The 20,896-nt window shown below is 35.4% G+C and overlaps 1 protein-coding gene across 4 annotated transcripts in view; it reads left to right on the top strand.

The window, feature by feature from the left end:
* The window catches only part of GSK3B (glycogen synthase kinase 3 beta), a 237,367-nt gene extending 217,073 nt beyond the window's left edge, over nt 1–20,294 (top strand). For 2 of the 4 annotated variants that reach the window (XM_031959703.1, XM_031959701.1), the window contains 2 exons: nt 6,287–6,422; nt 14,545–20,294. In XM_031959703.1, coding sequence (XP_031815563.1) covers nt 6,287–6,387 — 101 coding nt within the window. In that variant the 3' untranslated portion in view covers nt 6,388–6,422; nt 14,545–20,294. The remainder of the gene's footprint in view (nt 1–6,286; nt 6,423–14,544) is intronic. The other 2 variants (XM_031959704.1, XM_031959702.1) reach the window with 1 other exon arrangement.
* The last annotated feature ends 602 nt before the right edge of the window (nt 20,295–20,896 follow it).

Below are 20,896 nucleotides of genomic sequence, written 5' to 3'. Positions count from 1 at the left end.
TAACATGGGCTACTAAAACAAAGCATGTTTAAGCTAAGTCCATTTCCTCTTTAATGACCCAAGTTAGTTGGCAAAGGCATACTTACACCTGAATTTTAGACAGGTATTTTGTGTCATCTTTTAAGATGTCCTTTGGATAATATGGTGAAATTGGGCGAAATAATAGTATTTATTAGGTGGAACTCCTACTTATCAAATCACCATATGCAAAAATATGCTAATTATTTTTGGAGACATTTCAGGAGACTTGCCCTTGGCCCTACCTCAGCTCTCATTTTTATCAGTGATTTTGAAGGAGTGTTTGTGAATAATACCAATAAAACAATTGTCACACAAGACTAACAACAAACTGAAAAATAAATTTTAACAATTTTAGTTAAAATAACCAAATTTAGATTTTATTTTTTTAACTCATGTGCTTAAACTGTAGTACAAGATGGAAGAGACCTGTTTTTCTAATACCAATGTAAAAAATATCCAGGAGTTTTAGCTAAATACAGTGTTAATATAAATCCTCAATGTGATTTGGCTTCTAAAAATCCAGCATTCCTTGTTTTTTCCTCAAAAAAAAGTGGGAGGGGGATTTCATTTAGATCATAGGAAGTAAAAAGTTAACTGTACTATATCAGACTATATCTAGAGTGCTGTCTTCAGTTCTTGTTTCCACATTCACACTGCCTAAGTATAAAGGACAACCAAAGGACATTACTTTGGATGGTTGATTATCAAAATTGTCTTATCAATCACCATTCAGGGATTCAGTAGCTGGATGGGAGAGATGATAGAAGTCTTTAAATATTGAAAGGATGGTAAAATGAGATAGATAACAAAGGGATTAAATTATGCGATGTTAATGTAATGGAATTTTACTATTTGCCATAAGACATGATGAAAATGAGAAATTAAGAAAATAAGAAACATGGATAGCCTAAAAGTATTGCCAAGTGAAAAAATAGAACTAGAAAATGCACTATCATACATAGTGACAATTATAAAAGCAAAAACATAACAGAAAGCCAAAGTCAAGTTAGTCACTATAGATCATTTATTGTCTCAGGATACAAGTTGTAAAACATAAATCTTTTCTTAGGAATTCATGAGATTGTTATAAGGATCAAGATAAATATAGATTTTAAAAAGTATAATATGTACATATCTATAAAATATAGGTAAAATGTGAGATGTTATTTAATAATAGTAGCTGCCTCAGCTGTTCTTCAAGTCCTGTCATGTACATAAATGTTACACATATTACTTATATACACATTTAAGAGGGGAAATGTAAATATAACACTGATAAAAATTACCCAAAATGACCATGCTAAAAATTCTGTGAACATTTTTTTCTGTTCTGATAAAAGTAATCTTTTTTTTTTTTTTAAATCATCATTGTCTTAGATGTTTATCACTTCATTGTCATCACACTAAAAATACATGAGTTTCATTTTCTCTGCTGACTAACTTTTGCTAAACTGTAGTTGATAGAGATCTGGCTTTGAAGTCAGGAAGACCTATATTTATTTACATCATCTGTGACAGAATAGACTGTGATCAGAAATATGTCACTTAACCTCTCAATACTCTAAAGCTAAGATATTGATTTTCATTGATAGAAGAATTCCTTCTGTGAGAACTCCCTACCATGAATCACACAGGTCCAATTTTGGGGATTTTTTAATGCACAGATATACAAAATTCTGTCAATGTTCTTTTCAGAAATAACTGAAAGTTCCCTTCTTTGATGTGTCCATACACTTTTTAAAAATAGTAATAAAAAATAGTAGTAGTAAAATAGTAATAATAGTAAACAAAAATTTGTAGAAAACTAATTGGAATTAAGCAGCTTTCAATGAACAAACAACACGTCAAGATCTGATTAAGTGTCGAGACTATAATATATAGCTGACAAATGGTTTATATTCCTCATGAAAATCATACAATCCTTTAAATGATCCCCAAATTTCTCCCTGAACAAAGACCTATCTTTTTAATTTAAATTCTCTTAACATCTTTTGTTTTAATGTCACCTTCATTTCCCAATATGTTCCTTGCCTCTCTTGTTCCCAGAGAACATTTCTTTTTAACAAAGAATAAAAAGGGGGCAGGGAGAGAAGAAATAGTTAAGCAAAACCAATCAACTCAGAATTATTTGCAGTATTAATAATACACTCATATCCATCTGCCAACACTACCACTCTGCAAAGAAAGGAAAGGAAGATATATTCTAATGTCTATTTGAGACCAATATAGATAATTTTAACTTTACAGTATTTCTGGGTGATAATCTTATTGCTGGTTTTTTTCCATTCATATTGTTATAATCATTGTGATTTTATACAGTTTGCTTCAGTTCATAAAAGTTTTTCTTCCCCATATTCTTCATATTCATTGTTTCTGTATAGTAATATCCCATTGTATACATGTAACATAATGTTCTACCATTCTCCTGTCGATGGGCATTTACTCTGTTCACAGGTCTTTATTCCACCCCCAGAAAAAAAATAATGTTATAAATATTTTGTTTTATTTGATATCTTTGTTTTTATCATTTATCTCTTTTCTTTGTAAATGCCTAGCAGTAGGACCTCTGCATCAAAAGATATGAACTTATGATTACTTTCTTCTCATAATTCCAAAAAAGCTTTCTAGGATAGTTGGAAAAAATTCACTATTACATCAGCAGTGTATTAGTTTCCCTACTATAACCCCTTTAACATCAATTACTTTAATCTTGTCATCTTTTCCAGTTTGCTTCATGTGAGGTATACTCTCAGCTGTTTTGGTTTGCACTTCTGTTCTTATTAATATAGAGCAATCTTTATAGCTGATAATAATAGTTTGTGACTTTTTTTTCTTTTTGAAAACTCTTCTTAGCTTCTCATTATTTTACCCATCAGCAGATACCTTTTTTTTTTTTTTTTTTAAGGATAAAATCTCTCTTTAACATCAGCATTTTTCCAGTGACACTATATATAATACCAGAATCTCTTAAGAATTAAAGTTGTGGGTCACCCAAAAAACAATGAAAAGGTACATAGTAGGAACTAACAAAGAACTGCCCTAGGAAAATAGCATAGAGGCTATCTTTAGACTATCTTTAGAGAGATATATGGACAGAAGACAAATGAACTAGTCATGTAACAAGAGCAAAGAATAATTCAGGAATTGTTTATGTATTCCGTTGATATCCACACAATGTCAGGGAATGAGAGCTGGGGGAAGGTTTGGTGAGGAATAATCTCTTTGTGGATGATATATGGTAGGATGTGAAGTGGAGTCGCACAAAATGAAAAAGTTATGGCCATGTTGGGGTATTTATACCTTTGTTAGGAGTGTCCATATCAGCAACAGCATAGATATTGAAATATTAATCATAGGGCATCTCTGCTTTTTACACTGACTCTAACTACAAAGAACTGCTATGACACCTGTCCCCTATCTGAGAGCAACTGACTTCCAGGATGTCTTCAGTTCCTCTCTTCAACAGTGTCTTAAAGGAGGAAATGTTTAGAGTTGGAAGAAGTTTTCTAGCCAATTCCTTCCCTTTAACATTGAGGAGACTGAGTTCCAATATGGTTAAGTATCTGGCAGCTGGCAGTTTGACAAAGCATCCCTTTACAAAACTATTATTACATGAGTGGACTAGTTATTTCAGTCTGAATATAGCCTCACTTCCTTTCTCAGTACTTTCCTTTTCATGGTCATCTAACCTGGGGCAACTAGATAATACAATAAATAAGATTATAAGCCCTGGAGTCAGGAGGACCCGAATCCACAGCCTCAGATACAACACTAACTGTGATTCTGGGCAAGTCACTTAAGCCTAAATGCCTCACCAAAAACAAAGCAAAACAAAAAAAGTTATATCCATAGTCCTCTAATCTAGCTATAGCCTTCATAGGAAAAGGACTCCCCCTGACTATTCAGAAGATCACAATCAGTACTAGTTGGAGATATGGTATGTGACTTTTTTTTCTCTGAAATTCATTGTTTTGTGAATCAGTGATAATCTGGAAAAGTCCCTTCATAAAAAGCAAGGATATCTGATGTTTATCCTTGTTTCCTCTTGTGCCTAACAGTGCACATGGAAGGCACTTAAGTATAGCTGTGGAGTCACTTGGATATAGAATTAGAGCCCAAGGAAGGAACACCAAGAATTCCTGAGCAGTAAACAGAGACTTGGGAGAGCTAGCATGAGGAAGCAGTGCCAAGAAACAAAGATGGGGGCTCCGTGTAGACATGATCTCCCTCCCTTAGGGGAAGGCCGCCACAAGGGAATCATCAACATCAAGGAATCGGATGAAAAAAACATAGTTAGTTGGAGGGCTGGAAACAGGACCACACACTATAAGACACTGAGGAGAGAGCCCCCTCTACCAGCACTTATGGACATAGACCAAAAGAGAGCTATTGGCAAATGGAGACAAGAAGGAAAGACACAATAAGAAAGTAACCTAGAATTATATTTGGATGGTAATGTTATATATATTAGATATTACATTATACATATTTTATATATTATATATGTGTTAGGTTAGGGAAAGCTGGCATCTACCAAATGAGAGACTGATTGAATTCTGTAGCAATACTAAGTTCTTCCAAGTGTCCCAACAAAGGTAAGGACAGTGTGACTCATTCTCCTTTGGTGGGAGAGGAGAAGTCAGAAGTCATAGTAATTTAAGGTAAAATGGGGAGGTAACTTGGCTTCCAGATGAAACAACAAGCGTAAAGACATAACCAGATGAGAAAATGGGATAGAGCTACTCTGATAGCAGACTAGGGCCAAAATTTTAGCCCAAAATAGTCCACCTGATAGGCCTCAAGAGATAGAGAGACATAACTGTACCTCTATTACTGACCCTTCTGGGCTCTTATGGCTTAGATTCAATCTTGAGGCCTCTCATTTGATTCATTTTGCTCCCATTACTCCAAATGAATATCAGAATATTTGTGTCTAAATATCCACAAAAATAAGGAAAAGAATCCTCAACTCTTCTGCAAGCATTATATGACTTATGTGCTTATATGACTTCATATGTAGGATCCACTCTATGGCTATGAAGTTTCTTTATTTAAAGGCCCACAAAACAAATTTTTTGTTTTTACTATATTCCGGCCCTCCAGCAGTCTGAAGGACAGTGAACTGGCCCCCTATTTAAAAAGTTTGAGGACCCCTGCCCAGACAGTCAACAAAGGATGTGCTCCTCTCTGTGTCCTTGAGTGCATCTGTTTATTTGCATGTGGGTTTATGATCTACTTATCCTTCAAACTCACATCCTTTTTTCATTAAGCTTTACCAAGCTACTCTATCTAGCCCACAGTGTTCCTTCTCCCTGATCTGACCTTTAGTATTTATTGTCTCTGAGATTCCCTTAGCAACTAATGATAAAATCCAGAATTAGAAGACGTCTCATCTTCTGACTCAAGTAGGAATCTACTCAAAAACTTCCAAAAATGAGAAGATACAATCTTGAGAATCATTCCACTTTTGAACAGCTCTTTTTTTAGATTTTTTTTTTTTGTTATTGTTTCAATACAGTTTAGCTAAATCCATTTGCTTATAACTTCTTGTCTCCTCTAGGATAAAGCAGGACATATCTAATAGTAAACCTTCACATATTTGACAGCTATCATGTTTTCCTTAAGTCTTTTCTTTTCTAAGCTAAATATTCACCTATCCTTCAACTCATACTTCCACAGCATGTTTAGGAATTCTTTTACCAACTTGGGGTATCGTATTTTGTATAAACTCTACTTTGTTGCCTAAAATGTACAGCTGACTGATAGCAGAGATGTGTTTAGACTAGGGCAGAGCATAGTGAGCCTCTTAATTCTAGATTATATTTGCTTTAATGGAACTTAATTTCATATTCACGTTTTTGAATGCCATGTCACCCTGCTGCTTCATCACTGAATCTACAATTTACTAAAATCCCCACATTCTGTTCACATGAATCATTGTTTAGCTACATCTGAACTGCTCTATACAGGTGCAGATAATTTTTTTTTTTAATAATAGAGTTTTGCACTTATCCCAGTAAAATTTATCTAATTAGAATGAGCTCATAATTCCATCCTGCCCTTATACATTATCCCACATGGTAGCCAGACCTTTCCAATTGGTGCCATCCCTGCAATAGAGCACTCTAGAATTTTGCCAAAAACCACATTCAAAGTTTCACTGGCCTAGAAGAATCTAGACCATGTTCTTCCCCTTTCTGAAAAGTGGTACATTATACCTGCCTCTATTCCTGAAGCTCCTCTTCCATTCTCCACAATTTTTCAGAAATCACCAACAACAATTCATCAGTCACATCTGCAAGTTCTTTCAGTGCCCTGGAATGTACTTTTGGACCTGGTGACTTGAGCCTCACTGAGAGCATTTAGCTCTTACCATCTCTTCAGTCATTGTGTATCCTTTGGTAATAGTGATAATTGCTCATATTTCTATAGTACTTTTACAGTCTACATAACTACTTTTCTCACAACAACTAAGTGTAATAGGAAGTATGAGTATACCCATTATAAACAGGTGAAAAAACTGAGACTTAGAAAGATTAAGTGACTTACCCACAACCACAGGTAATAAGTAACAAAGCCCATTCTGCTTACCCTACTGCTTCCCTTTTACACACACACATATTATTTTGTTAACAAAATGTTTTGCACATATTGCCCCACTTGATCACCAAAATTGTCTAATGAGGTAGAAAACCAGCATTACTGTTCCTTTTTATATTTAACCTGAAACCCAGAAAAGTTAAATAACCTATTCAAAATCACATAAAGTTACAAGAGCCACAGCTTGAACTCACATCTTCTTGTTCCAAATCTCTTTTTTTCTTTGTATCATAGCTTAAGATATTCTCTGTTAATATGCTAACTCTTTATTTTTTTATGTCATTATTTTATGTTCTGCATGTTTATGTCTTCTCTGTTAAATTATAAGCTCCCTAAGAGCAAAAATGGGGCCCACAATGATTAACTTAGTACCTTCTGGCTAAGAATTAGAAATGGAACTTGTGCCAATCAATTGAGAATGGTTTAATAAGCTACGGTATGTGATTATAGTGGAATATCTTTGTGCTATAAGAAATGATAGGCAGGATAATTTCAGAAAAACCTGGAAAGACTTATATGAATTATTGCATAGTAAAGTGAGCAGAACCAGGAGAATGTTGTACACAGTAACAGCAACGTGGTTCAATGAAGAATGTGAATGATCTAGCTATTTTCAGCAATACAAAAATTTAAAATAATCCCCACTGGAATAATGATGACGTGACGTATACTATCCTCCTCCAGAGAACTGATATTGATTAAATACACACTAAAACATGCTATTTTTCACTTCCTTTCGTTCTTTTTCTTTTATTCAAGTCATCTTATACAAAGTAACTAACATGAAACTATTTTATACAATTGCACATATATAACCTATATCTGGTTACTTACATCTCAGCAAGTAGGGAGGATTGGGAGAAAGGAAGGGATAGAATTTGAAACTCAAAAATTTAAGTTTAAAAATTAAAAAAAAAAAACCCAGCTCCTTAATCATTACTGCTAATTGATAACTATATGTCATATTTTTTTGTGCTCATTATGGGTCTTTGTCCATCTGCCTGTCTATTCTGATATGTGTGGAAGGAGTGTGTCTATCTCAGATCTCTCCATATAATTCTATATTTATCTCATATCTGTATAAATATGTGAAGTTGCCTAAGTTTTAAAATTCTAGGAATAGGAACTGGACCTGTGATTTTCATTAGTGCAGGGAACTCCCAAGTGAGAAATCTCCTTCCACTAAATAAAAGAGCCTCTTCTGCATCTTAGAGCCTTAGAGTTGCTAGGAACAATAAGAAGTGAAGTGAGTTACTTAGATTCACCCAGAGGTGGATTTGAACCCAAAACTTCTTGATGGGGGCACATTGCAAAGTATAGAGGTAGGATAGATGTTAAGACCCATGGTAATTTTTTTGTCAGAAGGAAAGAGTTACTTATTCCCATCTTGTGCAATCCCTATGAAGTCAGACAGTGCAAGGGAAGGAAGAAAGGGTCCTCCTGGTGCTGGTGGGTCTTCCCCCCATCCTTCCATCTTGGATAAGCTATGAAAGAATTGCCCAATATCAAGAGAGGGAGCTGGGGGTGAGGGGGAGGAAGGGGAGGCAGAAAAAGTATTAATGGTGGAGAACCTGAGGCCTAATGTAGTAAGTAGCCAGTAGCAAAGCCAAGTTTCACATCTAATACCTTTTATACTATATCATGCTTCATGTCTGGGTGAATGTGCATGAGAATATGGCTGTTACTCTTTTTGGGCCTCAGTTTCCTGATCTGTCATATGAAGGGGCTGGACTAATGGCTTCTGAGGCCCCTTCCAGCTTTAAATCTATGATCTTGGTATGTGTAGGTACACATAGATGTATGTATTTTAAAAACTTAGGGCAGAAGGGGTTTGTATTTGGAGGCTTTAATATGTATTTTACATTTTGTCTATATATTTTATATATGGTTCTATGCCACTGTATATTTAATAGGAATGGTTTTACCCAAAGAGATAATTTAATTTATTTTTTCTTGTTTTCTCTCGGGAACAGTGTTGTCTTCTCCCCCCCACAAATGAGCAACCTGCTACCTTCTTTAGCCTCATACAAAGGAGAAAAGTTGTTATTAAATATTAGTTTGAAGCCAATTAAATAATAACTGGAATTATTCCCAGGCCATTTTATAATGCTCTGTGCAAATATGCAGGTACTTTAGTGCTCTCATGCTTAAAAAATATAGTGCTTTTGTCAGCAATACATATTATCCTAAAGTTGAGTTCTGATTTAAAGAGATGGTGTCTTTAAAACAAACAAAATAGACTAGACTAAGCATGAGCTTTGTGGTTAAATTAAGTAGCTTAAGTTTTATTTCCAGTTTAAGCTCTAAATAAAAGTATGCTTAAGCACACATAAAAATCACATCATCCAACCAGTCAGTAAGTGTTTATTAGGTACATACTTCATACCAGGAACTATGCTGGGCATTGGAGATACAAAAACAAAAATAAACACACCCTACTCTAGAAAGACAAGGCAGTGTGTGTACATAGACTAAATCATGGGAAGAGCACTAACAGCTGGGGAGGATCAGGGAAGGTAAAAGAAGACCGACTTGAAAGCAACCTAGGGATTCTAAGATGTGAAAGTGAGGGAAAAAAGGAGAGTGCATTACGGGGAGAGGAACTAGGAAAAGAACAGCCAGTACAGAGACATGGAGATTAGAGATTTGGTGTCATTTTTGAGAAAGAGACAGTCTGATTGGGGAAGTGGATATATAACAGGACTGGAATGCCAGGATAGGGTCATTGTCTGAAGAGCTTTACATTTCAAATGGGAGCTTATTTTTAATCCTGGAAATAACGGGGAACCACTAGAGTTTGAGTAAGGGAGTGGTGGCAGAGTGAACTCTACACTTTACAGAAATCACTTTGGCAACTGTGTTGAAAATAAAGAGTAAAGAGACTTGGCCCAGAAATCAATCGAGAGACTGTGGCAAAAGGTGATAAGGGCCTATCTAGAGTGGTGCCTGTGCAACTGGAGAGAGCACCAGGTGCTGGAGGGTGTATTCATTTAGAGATGATGAGATTTGGCAGCTTCTTAGAAAGGACAGTGGGACTGGAGGTCAAGAAAGAGACCAGGACTAGGCAGATTTTAAGAGTTGTCAGCATAACAATTATTATAAAACCCATAGGAGTTGACAAAAGCACTGAAAGTGATTTCAGAAGGAGAAAAAAGCCCAGGACGGCGTCTGGATATACACATAGTTAAGAGGTGGGGTCTGGATGATGATTCAGCAAAGGAAATTGAGGAGAGGTCAGACAGGAAGAGGACCAAGAGAGCAGTATCATAAAAATCCAGAGAAGAGAACATTCAGGAATAAAGAGCAATCAACAGTGCCAGTGTCAGCAATTAGCAAAAAGGTAAGAACCAAGAAAAGGCCATGCTATTTGGCAGTTAAAAAAAAAACATTGGCACTTTTAGAAAGAGCATTTCACTGATTGCATCAGAAGCCAGATTGCAAATTATTGAGAGAAAGTGAAGCCAATGAATATAGATTACTTTTTTCTAAGAATGTGGTGGAAAAGGTAAAAGGAAAAGGATGATTTCTTGAGGGGATGTTAAAGTCTAGAAAGGGTTTTTAAAGCATATTTGTAGGCTTCAAGGAAGGAACCTGTAGATAGAAATAAAAATTAAGAAGGTGATTGTGGGAGCAATTTACTGGAGAAGGGAGGAGATGAAACTAAGGTTACACGTACACTAGTTACAATTGGGCTTGGTAGTAAGAGCCCCATCTTCATCAGAAACTGGAATGAAGGAAGAGTGCATCTCAAGGGAATTTGAGATGTAGAGAAGAGACAAGGGAATTCACAATGCTCAGTAAAATAATCAAGGTCCTCAGTTCAGATTGTGGAAGAAATGTTGGCGAAGTTTGAGAAGAGCCCTTTTCACTACATCTTCTTGGCTCTTTTATCTGTGAATTCTGCTTTGAAGTTTAATTTTATATGTCAGAAAATCTTGCATCATCACAATCAGTGAGTTTTGGTTATCTGTTGAATGCTAAAATTTATAGTATTAAGAATTCCTTTTGGTTTTCCTCTCTCATAATTTGATCTTTAAGAACATAGAATCAATCTCCTAAAAACAGGGTTTTGAAACATATATTCTATCTGCTAACTTTCAGACAAAAAACTGAGCTGTATAAATACAGATTCCTTCCTATTTAGACAAAATAATCAACAACCAAAGTTTTTCTCATCAAGCAACTTGGGCTTATTACAGAAGAGAATAGCAAAATCCAGACCTAAGGAATTTGATTCCATTTTTAAATGGTTTAAAATGAAATCTTTAAAAGTAGAATTTGGTTCTGGTTCCATATTTAAAAGTCTATTAAAGACCTTCAAAACTCTTTACAGATAAATAAAACATAACTCAAAGATAATCTTGGATTGGCAGATGAGCAAATCATGCCAAGTGCTTCCTAGCACAGAAGAATTTGGGTTTTTCGTGTAAATAGTATATTTTTTCCAATTACACGTAAAGATTGTTTTCAACATTAATTTTTATAAGATGTTGAGTTTCAAATTTTTCTTCCTCTCTTCCCCAAGATGGCAAGCAACTTTATATGTGCAATCATGGAAACCTGTTTCCACATTAGCAATGTAAAAGAAGAAACAGAACAAAAGAGAAGAGACACAAAAAATGAAAATAATAGATAGACTTCAATCTATATTCAGATTCCATAATTCTTTCTCTGGATGTGGATAGCATTCTCCATCATGAATTTTTGGAATTTTCTTGGATCATTGTATTGCTAAGAACTAAATCAATTATATTTGATCATCACACAGTGTTACCATTTATGTATGGTGTTCTCCCAGTTCTGTTCACTTCATCCAAAATCAGTCCTGCAAGTCTTTACAGGGTTTTCTGAAATCCATCTTTTCTTCATTTCTTTGTTTCTAGGATCCTATTACATTCATATATCACAAATTGTTCAGGTTTTACCCAATTGATGGGCATTCCCTCAGTTTTCTTTGCCACCACAAAAAGAGCTGCAACAAATTTTTTTGTAGATCCTTTTCTCCCTTTTTTAATGACTTTTTTGGGATATTGAGCTATTTGTATTGCTGCATCAAAAAATATGCATAGTTTGATTACTTTTTGGATAGAATTCTAAATTTTTCTCCAAAACGGTTGCATCAGTTCACAACTCCACCAATGATGCATTAATGTCCCAATTTTCCCACATCTTCTCCAATATTTGTCATTTTCCTTTTCTGTCTTTTTAATCATTTTTATAGGTGTAAGGTAATACCTCTTTGAGCATTTTTTATGACTATAGATAACTTTTTCTTCATCAGAAAACTGCTTGTTCATATCCTTTGACCATTTGTCAACTGGGGAATGTCTTGTATTCTTATAAATTTGGCTCAGTTCTCTATATAAGAAATGAGGCCATTATCAGAAATAATGTCTGTAAAAACAGACAGCTTTCTGCTATCTTTCTAATCTTGGTTGCATTATTTTTATTTGTGCAAAACTTTTAATGTAATAAATTATCTATTTTGAATTTCATAATATTCTCTAGCCCTTGTTTGGTCATAAATTCTTCCCTTCTCCATAGACCTGACAGGTCACCTAATTTACTTCTGGTATTACCTTTTATGTCTAAATTATGTACGCATTGTGATCTCATCTTTATATGGTGTGAGATATTGGCTGCATAGAGAATTCTATTTCATTTGTTGCTTAACAAGATTTGAACTAGAAGTAAATTTGATGTAGACAAAACAAGTTTAACTTTGAGATATTTATCTAACTCATTTTCAGCCTTTGTTGTGAGAGAAGGGCTGGTTAGAACAGAGCTTAAGATGTTTTCAGGGACAGTGTTCATGTGTGTTATATTTCCAGTAAACCAATAAATCTTTTTGTCAAGCATTTAAGAATGATGCAGCATATAAAACTGCTGAGAATAGGTAAAGAAATAGTTATAAATTGCTGAAAATAGATTTTATTTTATTAGATTGCTCTGAATGAGAATCTATTGTAGGATTATTATTATTATTAGATAATTACTGTGCCTTTCCTTACAAATAGATCCCAGTTTTAGGTGCATTTATATCTCATATCTTACTATAGTTGAAGGTTTAACACCTCTGATCCAATCAGAAATTAACACTTATCCAGAACATGAACTGTCTGTTATTACTGTGAAGTGGGCTTTACAGAAAAGAGCTTGTTTGATAGCCAAATTCAGGAAGGTAATTGAAGAGAGGTCATTTGAGAAAGGGAACTCTGAAGAGCAGTGGAAAAATTACTAGAAGTAGGACAGAATGCATCACTCTCAAATTCAGCGGAAAGACGAAACCAAGACATATCAGAATATAGTCATGGAAGCCCAAGAGTCATTATCTAAAATAAAATAAATGAAATAATAGACATTCAGACTTAAAGTAGGAAGTCCTATGTCAGCAGAAAATTTAACTAGGAACAGGCTATGTACTTTCTGATTGAATCAACTCCTTGTCAAGCACTTAAAGATTTTAAAGTTAGAAGAAACTCCAAGGATCAACCCCCTCTATTTAACAGATTAGGAAACTGGAGGCCAGAGGGATAAAGTTACTTGGTCAAAGTCACAGAAGTATTAAGTGATAGGATTTGAAGCCAAAGTTTCTTTGTCCACATCCAGTGTTCTTTATATCTTACTGCCACCATGATTAAAACTGTTCAGTTTCATAAATTTCTCTGATCCTAATTAATTGGTCCTGACATCACAGCATCTAGGTCTGCATTTCACCAGAGTATGAAGAAAAAATAAACTAGATTTGTTCAGAATATAGGGACAAAAGGGATTTTTGACAGGAAAGGATGATTTCATTGTTGAATCTCAAAAATCATTACACACATCCTTCAAAGAGATGGGATTAAAAACATTAAGAATAGGCTCTTGATGAAGAAAAGTAGCATAATTAAGGAGGAGGTTTAGAGGTATTACCTGTGTTAGAACAGGGTACTAGGATCATTATGTTAACAAAAATAACTGAATGGACAAGGTCTTTGTGAAGAAGTCATAACTCAGAAAGTAGAATGGCCCTTCTGTTTTGAAAGTCTGATGAGTAAATCCCAATAGTCTTATCTCTTTGACAATATCTCTTCTTGATCTACATTATCCCCCCCTCAAGGGGCAAGGCATCACTACATAAAATTTTGCTTCTCTAAAGTGTTAGGAGCTTGTTATTTACCAAGAAATTTCCTGCCAGGAGAGAAGAAGGTACAGAAGTACAAACAAGTATAAGGTACTCATTAGCCAAAGTCTTCAGGATATCATTGCAGCCTTCATCACCTCTCCAACTTTGGCAGATAATAAATAGTCTCTCTGGAAACTTTTCCAGTAACACACTCTTGAACCTCTGAATGTGATATCAGTGCAATAACAAGAGTAGATTGAGAAGAAACAGATCATGTGTACAGTTTCAAAAATTATTTAAATACCATAGTTGTCCAGCCTTGTCTTTTGAAATGTTTTTCAGTTCAGGTAGTATGATAGTTGCAAAGACAAATATATTGGGCTCTTGCCCTTGAAAAGCTTATAGTCTAGTAGGGAAGTTAAGCGTGGTTGAAATGCAAATATGCAGAAAAAGGAATAGAAAATAATATTTATTATGCACTTACTATATTCACCTTGCTGTAGTCACTAAATCCAAATAGAAAAGCAAGTCCTCAAGGAATTCATATTCTACAGGGGAAGATAATACATGTTCAGCTGCAAATCAGATGTTGGTGCCACTTCTATAATGTCATTTTCACTGCTAAAATCCTAATCGTTTCTGATATCAGGGAAGGCAAATAGCTTCTCAAAAGTTTTTTCCCTGTTGTCAGAGCAGCCCAGGGAGGCAGCATGCAATCTCTGAAGCAGGTTTCAGTGCCCTGCTCATAGCCTTATTTAAAAATTCTCCCCAAACAGCATTGCTCATGCTTTCTCTTTTGGGAATTCTTATTGCAGATGCTAATGCAGGAGATCGAGGACAGACCAATAACGCAGCATCAGCTTCAGCCTCCAACTCCACCTGAACCAGCACCAGGCAGCCAGCTGTGCAGGAAAACTCGCCGGCCACTTGGGTTTCACTCAGCAACACTGGTCACGTTGGGAAAGAAAATTAAAGAGAAAAAAAAACCTTGTTCATTTTAGTGTTCAATTTTTTTATTATTGTTGTTCTTATTTAACCTTGTAAAATATCTATAAATACAAACCAGTTTCATTGTATTCTCACTTTGAGGGATTTCCAGGGGCTTGGGAGGGGTCGTAGGGAGGGGACAAGCGGAGCAATAGAACATGAAATAACTCCCGCGACAATCTTTTTTTAAGGAAAGTCTGCTGTTGTGTACTCTTAAAAGCAGGACTCTTGCCTCATGCCCCCTTCCACAAACGAAGAATTCTGTGCTGAAGTTTTGGGGAATTTTCTTTTCTTTTTTTCAGTCAAAGTGTCAGACATTGGTATAGTGCACAGCTTGAATTTGGTTGGAGCTTAGCAGGTGTAATTCATTGGGGGCTTCAGTGTTGCTTGTAAAATTAATCCATATCCTAAGGTATTTGAAGAATTGCCTTTGGCATGTTGGGGTGGGTGTGGCAGATATAATATAAAATGTGTCACATTCATCACCAAGGGAGGCAATTGAGTTTCAAGTTTGGAGCTACACTTGGAATGTTTTCAGGGGGTTTGCTTATTTTTTTAAAATTTTGCTCTTACATCAGGGTGAGAGAAACCTACAGTGTCACACATGATAGAAAGTTGTCAGATGAGAAGAAGCAAGCCAGAGCTTAGCTCTATTAGCCATACAAGAGGATGCTTGTTTGGCTAACTGAAGGCTTTCTGCCTAATCTCAGCCTAGCTTTTGAGTAGTGATCTAGAAAGGCTAAGGAAAGAAAAGTTAGGTGAGCAGCTTTGGTCTGCAGAAGAAAAAAAAAGCAGGTGAAGAACTGTGTCCTTTGGGAAGGGGACAGCTTACGGGCTCTTTGGCAAATGGCCACTGTGAATATATTTTTCCAGGTTTTGCTCTAAAATTGCTTCCCTTGCAAAGATACACCATGAGAGGACACTATAGTTTATAATGTGAACTGTAACAGTCTACTGGTTTATTTTTCATAATTTTTTATTGAAAGTTGAGCTTGCAAATTGCCACATTCTATACATAGTTCTAATTTTAAATCCAAATCTAGAATCTATATTTAATTTCATTCTTTTTTAACCTCATGCTTTTAAATTTTTATTTATTGATGCATGTCAGATACGCCATTATGATATTAAAATGGTAAAAATATTAATAAACTAGTCATCAAAATTATATAAAAAGTACTTGTACCTGCTGACTTATAGGAAAGCTGATTATATAAATGTGTGTATATATATTATATATATACATGTATACATATATTCAATACTGCTTTTTTATTTTTTTGTCTACAATATGAAAATTGTCTGATTGAAGCATGAGAATGCTTTTTTTTTTTCCAGTTAATTATCTTGTTCTATTTTCTTTCTGTATCAGTGAATGATGTCAGATTCAAAGTCTCTGTTTTTGAAGTAAAAGCAATATTCCTTGGAAAGCCAGGAGGGTGGATGGATTATATTTGCAATGTAGAAATAGTCTTTTCAGAATTGGTCTGTTTTATACTTGTGAGTTTGGTGTCCATGTGGGCCTTATATACTCACTAAAATGAACCTTAGTCACCTTGGTGCTTATGGGCCATTACTTGACCTGTGACTCTTTAAGGCACAATCAGTTGTATTTTACATTTAAAGATCATTTTAAGTGATGGCCCCTTCCCTCCTGCCTACCCTTTCTCAAACACCTTCCAAGGATAAACTAGCAACAACAGGGCTGGCTGCAAAATTACTGCTAGGAGGCTAGTCTTTCTCTGAGTGTGCAACCTGCTCTTGGACCACCCTCCTCATTACTACAGTAAGTCATGTAGAGATTGAATTTCTCACCTTCCGACTCATTTGGAAGAAGATTAGTCTCTTAGTTCTGGAAATGGGCACAGACAGCTCTACTGCCCTCCTGTTGGACAAAGAGGAGGGTGTCTGAGAAATGGTTGCTTCCTGCTGAGAGGAACTGATACCCAGAAAGAAAACTATGAGCCATCTTAGTTTTCACTCGTTAAGCTATGCTTTCGGGGGTGTTTGAAAGTGCTAGGTATGTGATAGTACAGGAAAGAAACACACACACACACATACACATACACCCCAAAAAAAAAACCCTCAAAAATATTCTGAATTTTGATTAGCTATTACAAATAATTAGAATCTGAAAGAAATCTGAATTTATGAAACTTGCCAGCAGAATCCCCTAAAGGGAAGGAGGGCTTTAATAAGTTTCCCAAAAGAATTTATAGAAGATTTAAAAGGCTGATTAGTGACTAATAATGGATATGCTTTAAAACAATGCCTAGCCACAAATTTGGAAAAAGACATTTCTCTGGACTTGGATAGTATTTTCCAAAGTCCATAAAATCACTGCTTATATCAGGAAACACTTGTGTCTTTTTTTCCCTAAGGATGAGAGGAAGAAGAGGAGGAGGGAGTAAGAGGGAAATGTAAGCGCTTTTCTCTCATTTTTATTTTATTTTATGTGTGTGAGGGCTGAGGTCCGATGATTTTACTTTCTCAAGGATCATGGCAGGATCACAGAACTCTTTTATACAAGTGAGATCCAGGTCTCTGAATATCTTTTTGTAAATAATAATAATAATAATAATAAAAAGCTCCTCACCAAATTCAAGCTTGTACATTATATTTTCTTTTGATGTTTTTAAATTTAAGTTTTATTGTTTTGTATGTAAATATGTGGACCCAGGAACTGTTATTAATGAGCAAAAAGTTACTGTTCAGGGCAGTGATTCTGTTTAATAATCAGACAAAATGTAGACGAGCTTTTTAAAGCCATATAGTTTTAACTCTGTACAGTAGGTACCGGCCTGTATTATTGTAACAATAACTCTAGCAATGTATAGTGTATCTATATAGTTTGGAGTGCCTTCGCTTCCATGGTTCGTTTTTGGTTTTGTTTTTGGTTTTGTTTTATAATTTTGTTTCCCTTTTCTGTGTCCCCATTCCCTCCTTTAACTAATGTCTCACAAAGCAGCATTTAACCCTTCCCACAGCTGTTATGAGTGCTGTTAAGGTTTCAGTGATACCATGCTTAGTAGTGGAAACAGAGGAAACCATGTTCTAACTCGTTTTACTCACACCCTGACTTTGTTTTGGCTCTGAATGTTGGTTTCCTCCCCAGTAGCAGTGACCGGTTTCATTATTTCACACATTACCCTCCCAGCACCAAGTTGCCCTAAAGCTGGGGCAGGGATCAGCTAGATTAGATTTTGCTCGTCTTTCCCCAAGCCCTACATCTAGGGATCTTGTAAACAGCAGATTCTGGGAGCCTTCCTTCTGGTTCATTTTCTCTCTCCTCTTTCCCTCCCTTCTTCCCTCCCTTCCTTCCTTCCTTGTTTCCTCCCTTCTCCCTTTCCCTTCCCCACTGAGAGAGAGAATTTGATTTTATGAATCAAAAATATCTTCATAGGACCACAACTCAACATAAAAATGGTTCAGAATGTCACATCGTAATTACTGGTGGCTACAATGTGTAGGACATTCCAGTTAAGATACTGTTGTTTTAACAAGAACTCTTAGCTTGCTCCCTTCTTGCCACTCTCACCCCTTCCAATAAAATGTCATTTATAAATCTTGATTAAAATCAGTTTTATTTTTATGTACCCAGCACAAAGGCTTTTTTTTCTTAAGGAAAAATACAATCATTTGTTTTGCCTCCAAGTATTCCATATACAATGTCTTGAAGAGAAGAAAGAAAAAAAAAAAAAAACTTTACCAAACCAAAGGTTGCTATTTTTGACACATCTTGTTGTTCATTCCAGCAAGGCAAAAGACGGCACCTTTTTTTTCTGGTGACGTGACAGTGATGTAATTTTTTTGTTTTGTTAACAGTCCACTCGATTTTTAAAAAATATATTTTTTGGTTTGTTTTTTTAGCAAAGAAGTATGGCAGTCATTTTGTCTGCACTAATGCAAAGGTTTCTGAGAAAACTATATTCTCTGACCCTGTGGATATCAAGACACTGGTATTATTATGTTTAAAATTTCTTGCCATTTCCTTTTGAAGAATCTAACTTTAGACATTCTTTAAAAAAAAAAAAAAATTTGGCCAGTGCTAGACCCCCAATAATTGACATTTTGTTTTAACAAAACAATTGCATTGGGTTCCTCCAGTTCATGTTTAGCAAAGTTCTAAATCTTGGCGGAGCCAAACTTTTCCCCATACACAAAAAACAAGCATCCATTACCAGTATTTTAGTCTTTTCTGGTAGAAACCTGAGCCATTGAAAGTAAAACAGACAACTTAGAAGCACAGACAAGTAACCAGACCAGGGCCTGCCTTTCTGAAGTTTTGAAAAGTAATCCCTGGGGTTCAGATTATTTTCACAGGGGTTATGCCCAATATTCAAGTTTTGTCGCTCCATTTTGCACCTCTGCAATAAAAGCAAAATGACAAACCATGCATAAGGGGTTAGCTTGAAAAGTAGCTTCCTTGTGTTAATTCATTCTAAACTTTTTTATATATCTGTCTACAAGAAGATGCAGATAGATGTATGAAAATGTGCTTGCCTGTAAAATTTGCATTTATAAATGTGTTGCCGATGGATCACTTGGGCCTGTACACACACCGATTAGCGTGACCACTTCCATATTAGAAACAGAAATCTAAATATATATAAATATATATATATATATATATATAAAGGACTGTGGGTTGTATACAAACTATTGCAAACACTTGTGCAAATCTGTCTTGATTTAAAGGAAAAAGCAAAACCTGTATAACATTATTACTACTTGAATGCCTCTGTGACTGAATTTTTTTTTTTCATTTAAATATATACTTTTTTGTGGACAGTATGCTTAATGTTTTTTTTTTCCTTCCCCCATTCCCTTGTAAATACATTTTGTTCTGTGTGACTCAGTTTGGAAATAGTTAACTGGTACTGTAATTTGCATTAAATAAAAAGTAGGTTAGCCTGGAAATGAAATTCAAATTCAGAAGTGTGTGGTCTTTATTTCGATTCCCAGCCCTCTTTCTTTGTCCTCTCTAATTTTCCACTTCTCTTTTGACTGCCATTACCTTTCCTTTTCCCTAAATTAATGAAATATACATTTTTGTTAACAAAAATCAAGATGTAGATGTATTTTCTCTCGATTCCCCTTCCAAATAAACTGTTATTTCATTGCCTTGTCCAAGGGGTACAGTTTATATTTAGTATGTTATTGGATTTGATAAAAAAGGGATTTCAGCAAACTGTTTTTGAAAAGAAAATGTCCATTTAAAGGGATAAATAACAAATTGTAAACTGCTGGCTTTGAACACTGTGCTCTTGGTTTGGGGGTAACTTTTTTTTTTTTTAAAGAAGTTTGATCCCATTGATAATGTTACTGGGTGGTGGTTTTGTAGACTTTATGAACACCATTTCCAGTGAGGCTGTACCTCCCAATAAATCAACACATGCTGTGTTTGAGTCTGGTGATTTCCAATCCTGGATGCTGTATGTAAACACAATATGTCTATTAGTACAAAGAAAAACATCATTTTCAGGGCTGATTACTGTGGCCAATTCTGTGACCATCCTAAAATCTAGATGCAAGGTCATGTGACTTCACTGCTTCAATAAAACAAATTTATATTGGACAGAGGCTGCTTTCTCTCTTTTTTTAAAAAACAAAACAAAAACTTCCCCTTCCTGATTCTCCAAAACCAAATATTGATCATGCAAAATCATTGTCTGTGGCATCTGCAGAATGGTCTTGCTCTCATACATTTAGAGGAGAATTTGCGTAAGAAAGACTGCTCAAATTTAAAAGATACCTGGATGCCACTTTGGGACTCCTTGGTTATTGAAATGCACTGGCAGTGTGGGATTAATTGTGTTTCAACTTCTTATTTATTTCATTCCCATAGCGCTATATGTATGTGTTTTTGTGTGTGTGTGTGTGTGTGTGTGTGTGTGTATGCAGGGACAGTTTAAAAGAGTAGCTGGAGTAAAGTGGACTTCCAGCAGGCTAAAGTGTATGCCTTAACTTCTGAGAAATGGATTTTATCTTGTCCACCACTTCCCACCCTCCTGGTCTATAATGGTGAAATAATTAGCCTGAGAACACCCAGCTATATTCCAGGCTTAAAATGAGAAAACAGGACTTGCGACTGCAAATTCTGCGTGATGTCTATGTGTCTTTCAGCTGCACAACTAGACAGCAGTTCATGTGGAAAAGGCCCAAACTGCTAATTGCATT

This window comes from Sarcophilus harrisii, chromosome 3, assembly GCF_902635505.1.
Source record: "Sarcophilus harrisii chromosome 3, mSarHar1.11, whole genome shotgun sequence".
NCBI classification, from domain to species: domain Eukaryota; kingdom Metazoa; phylum Chordata; class Mammalia; order Dasyuromorphia; family Dasyuridae; genus Sarcophilus; species Sarcophilus harrisii.
The sequence above is the reverse complement of the archived record's forward strand: the minus strand, read 5'-3'. Positions and strand labels throughout refer to the sequence as shown.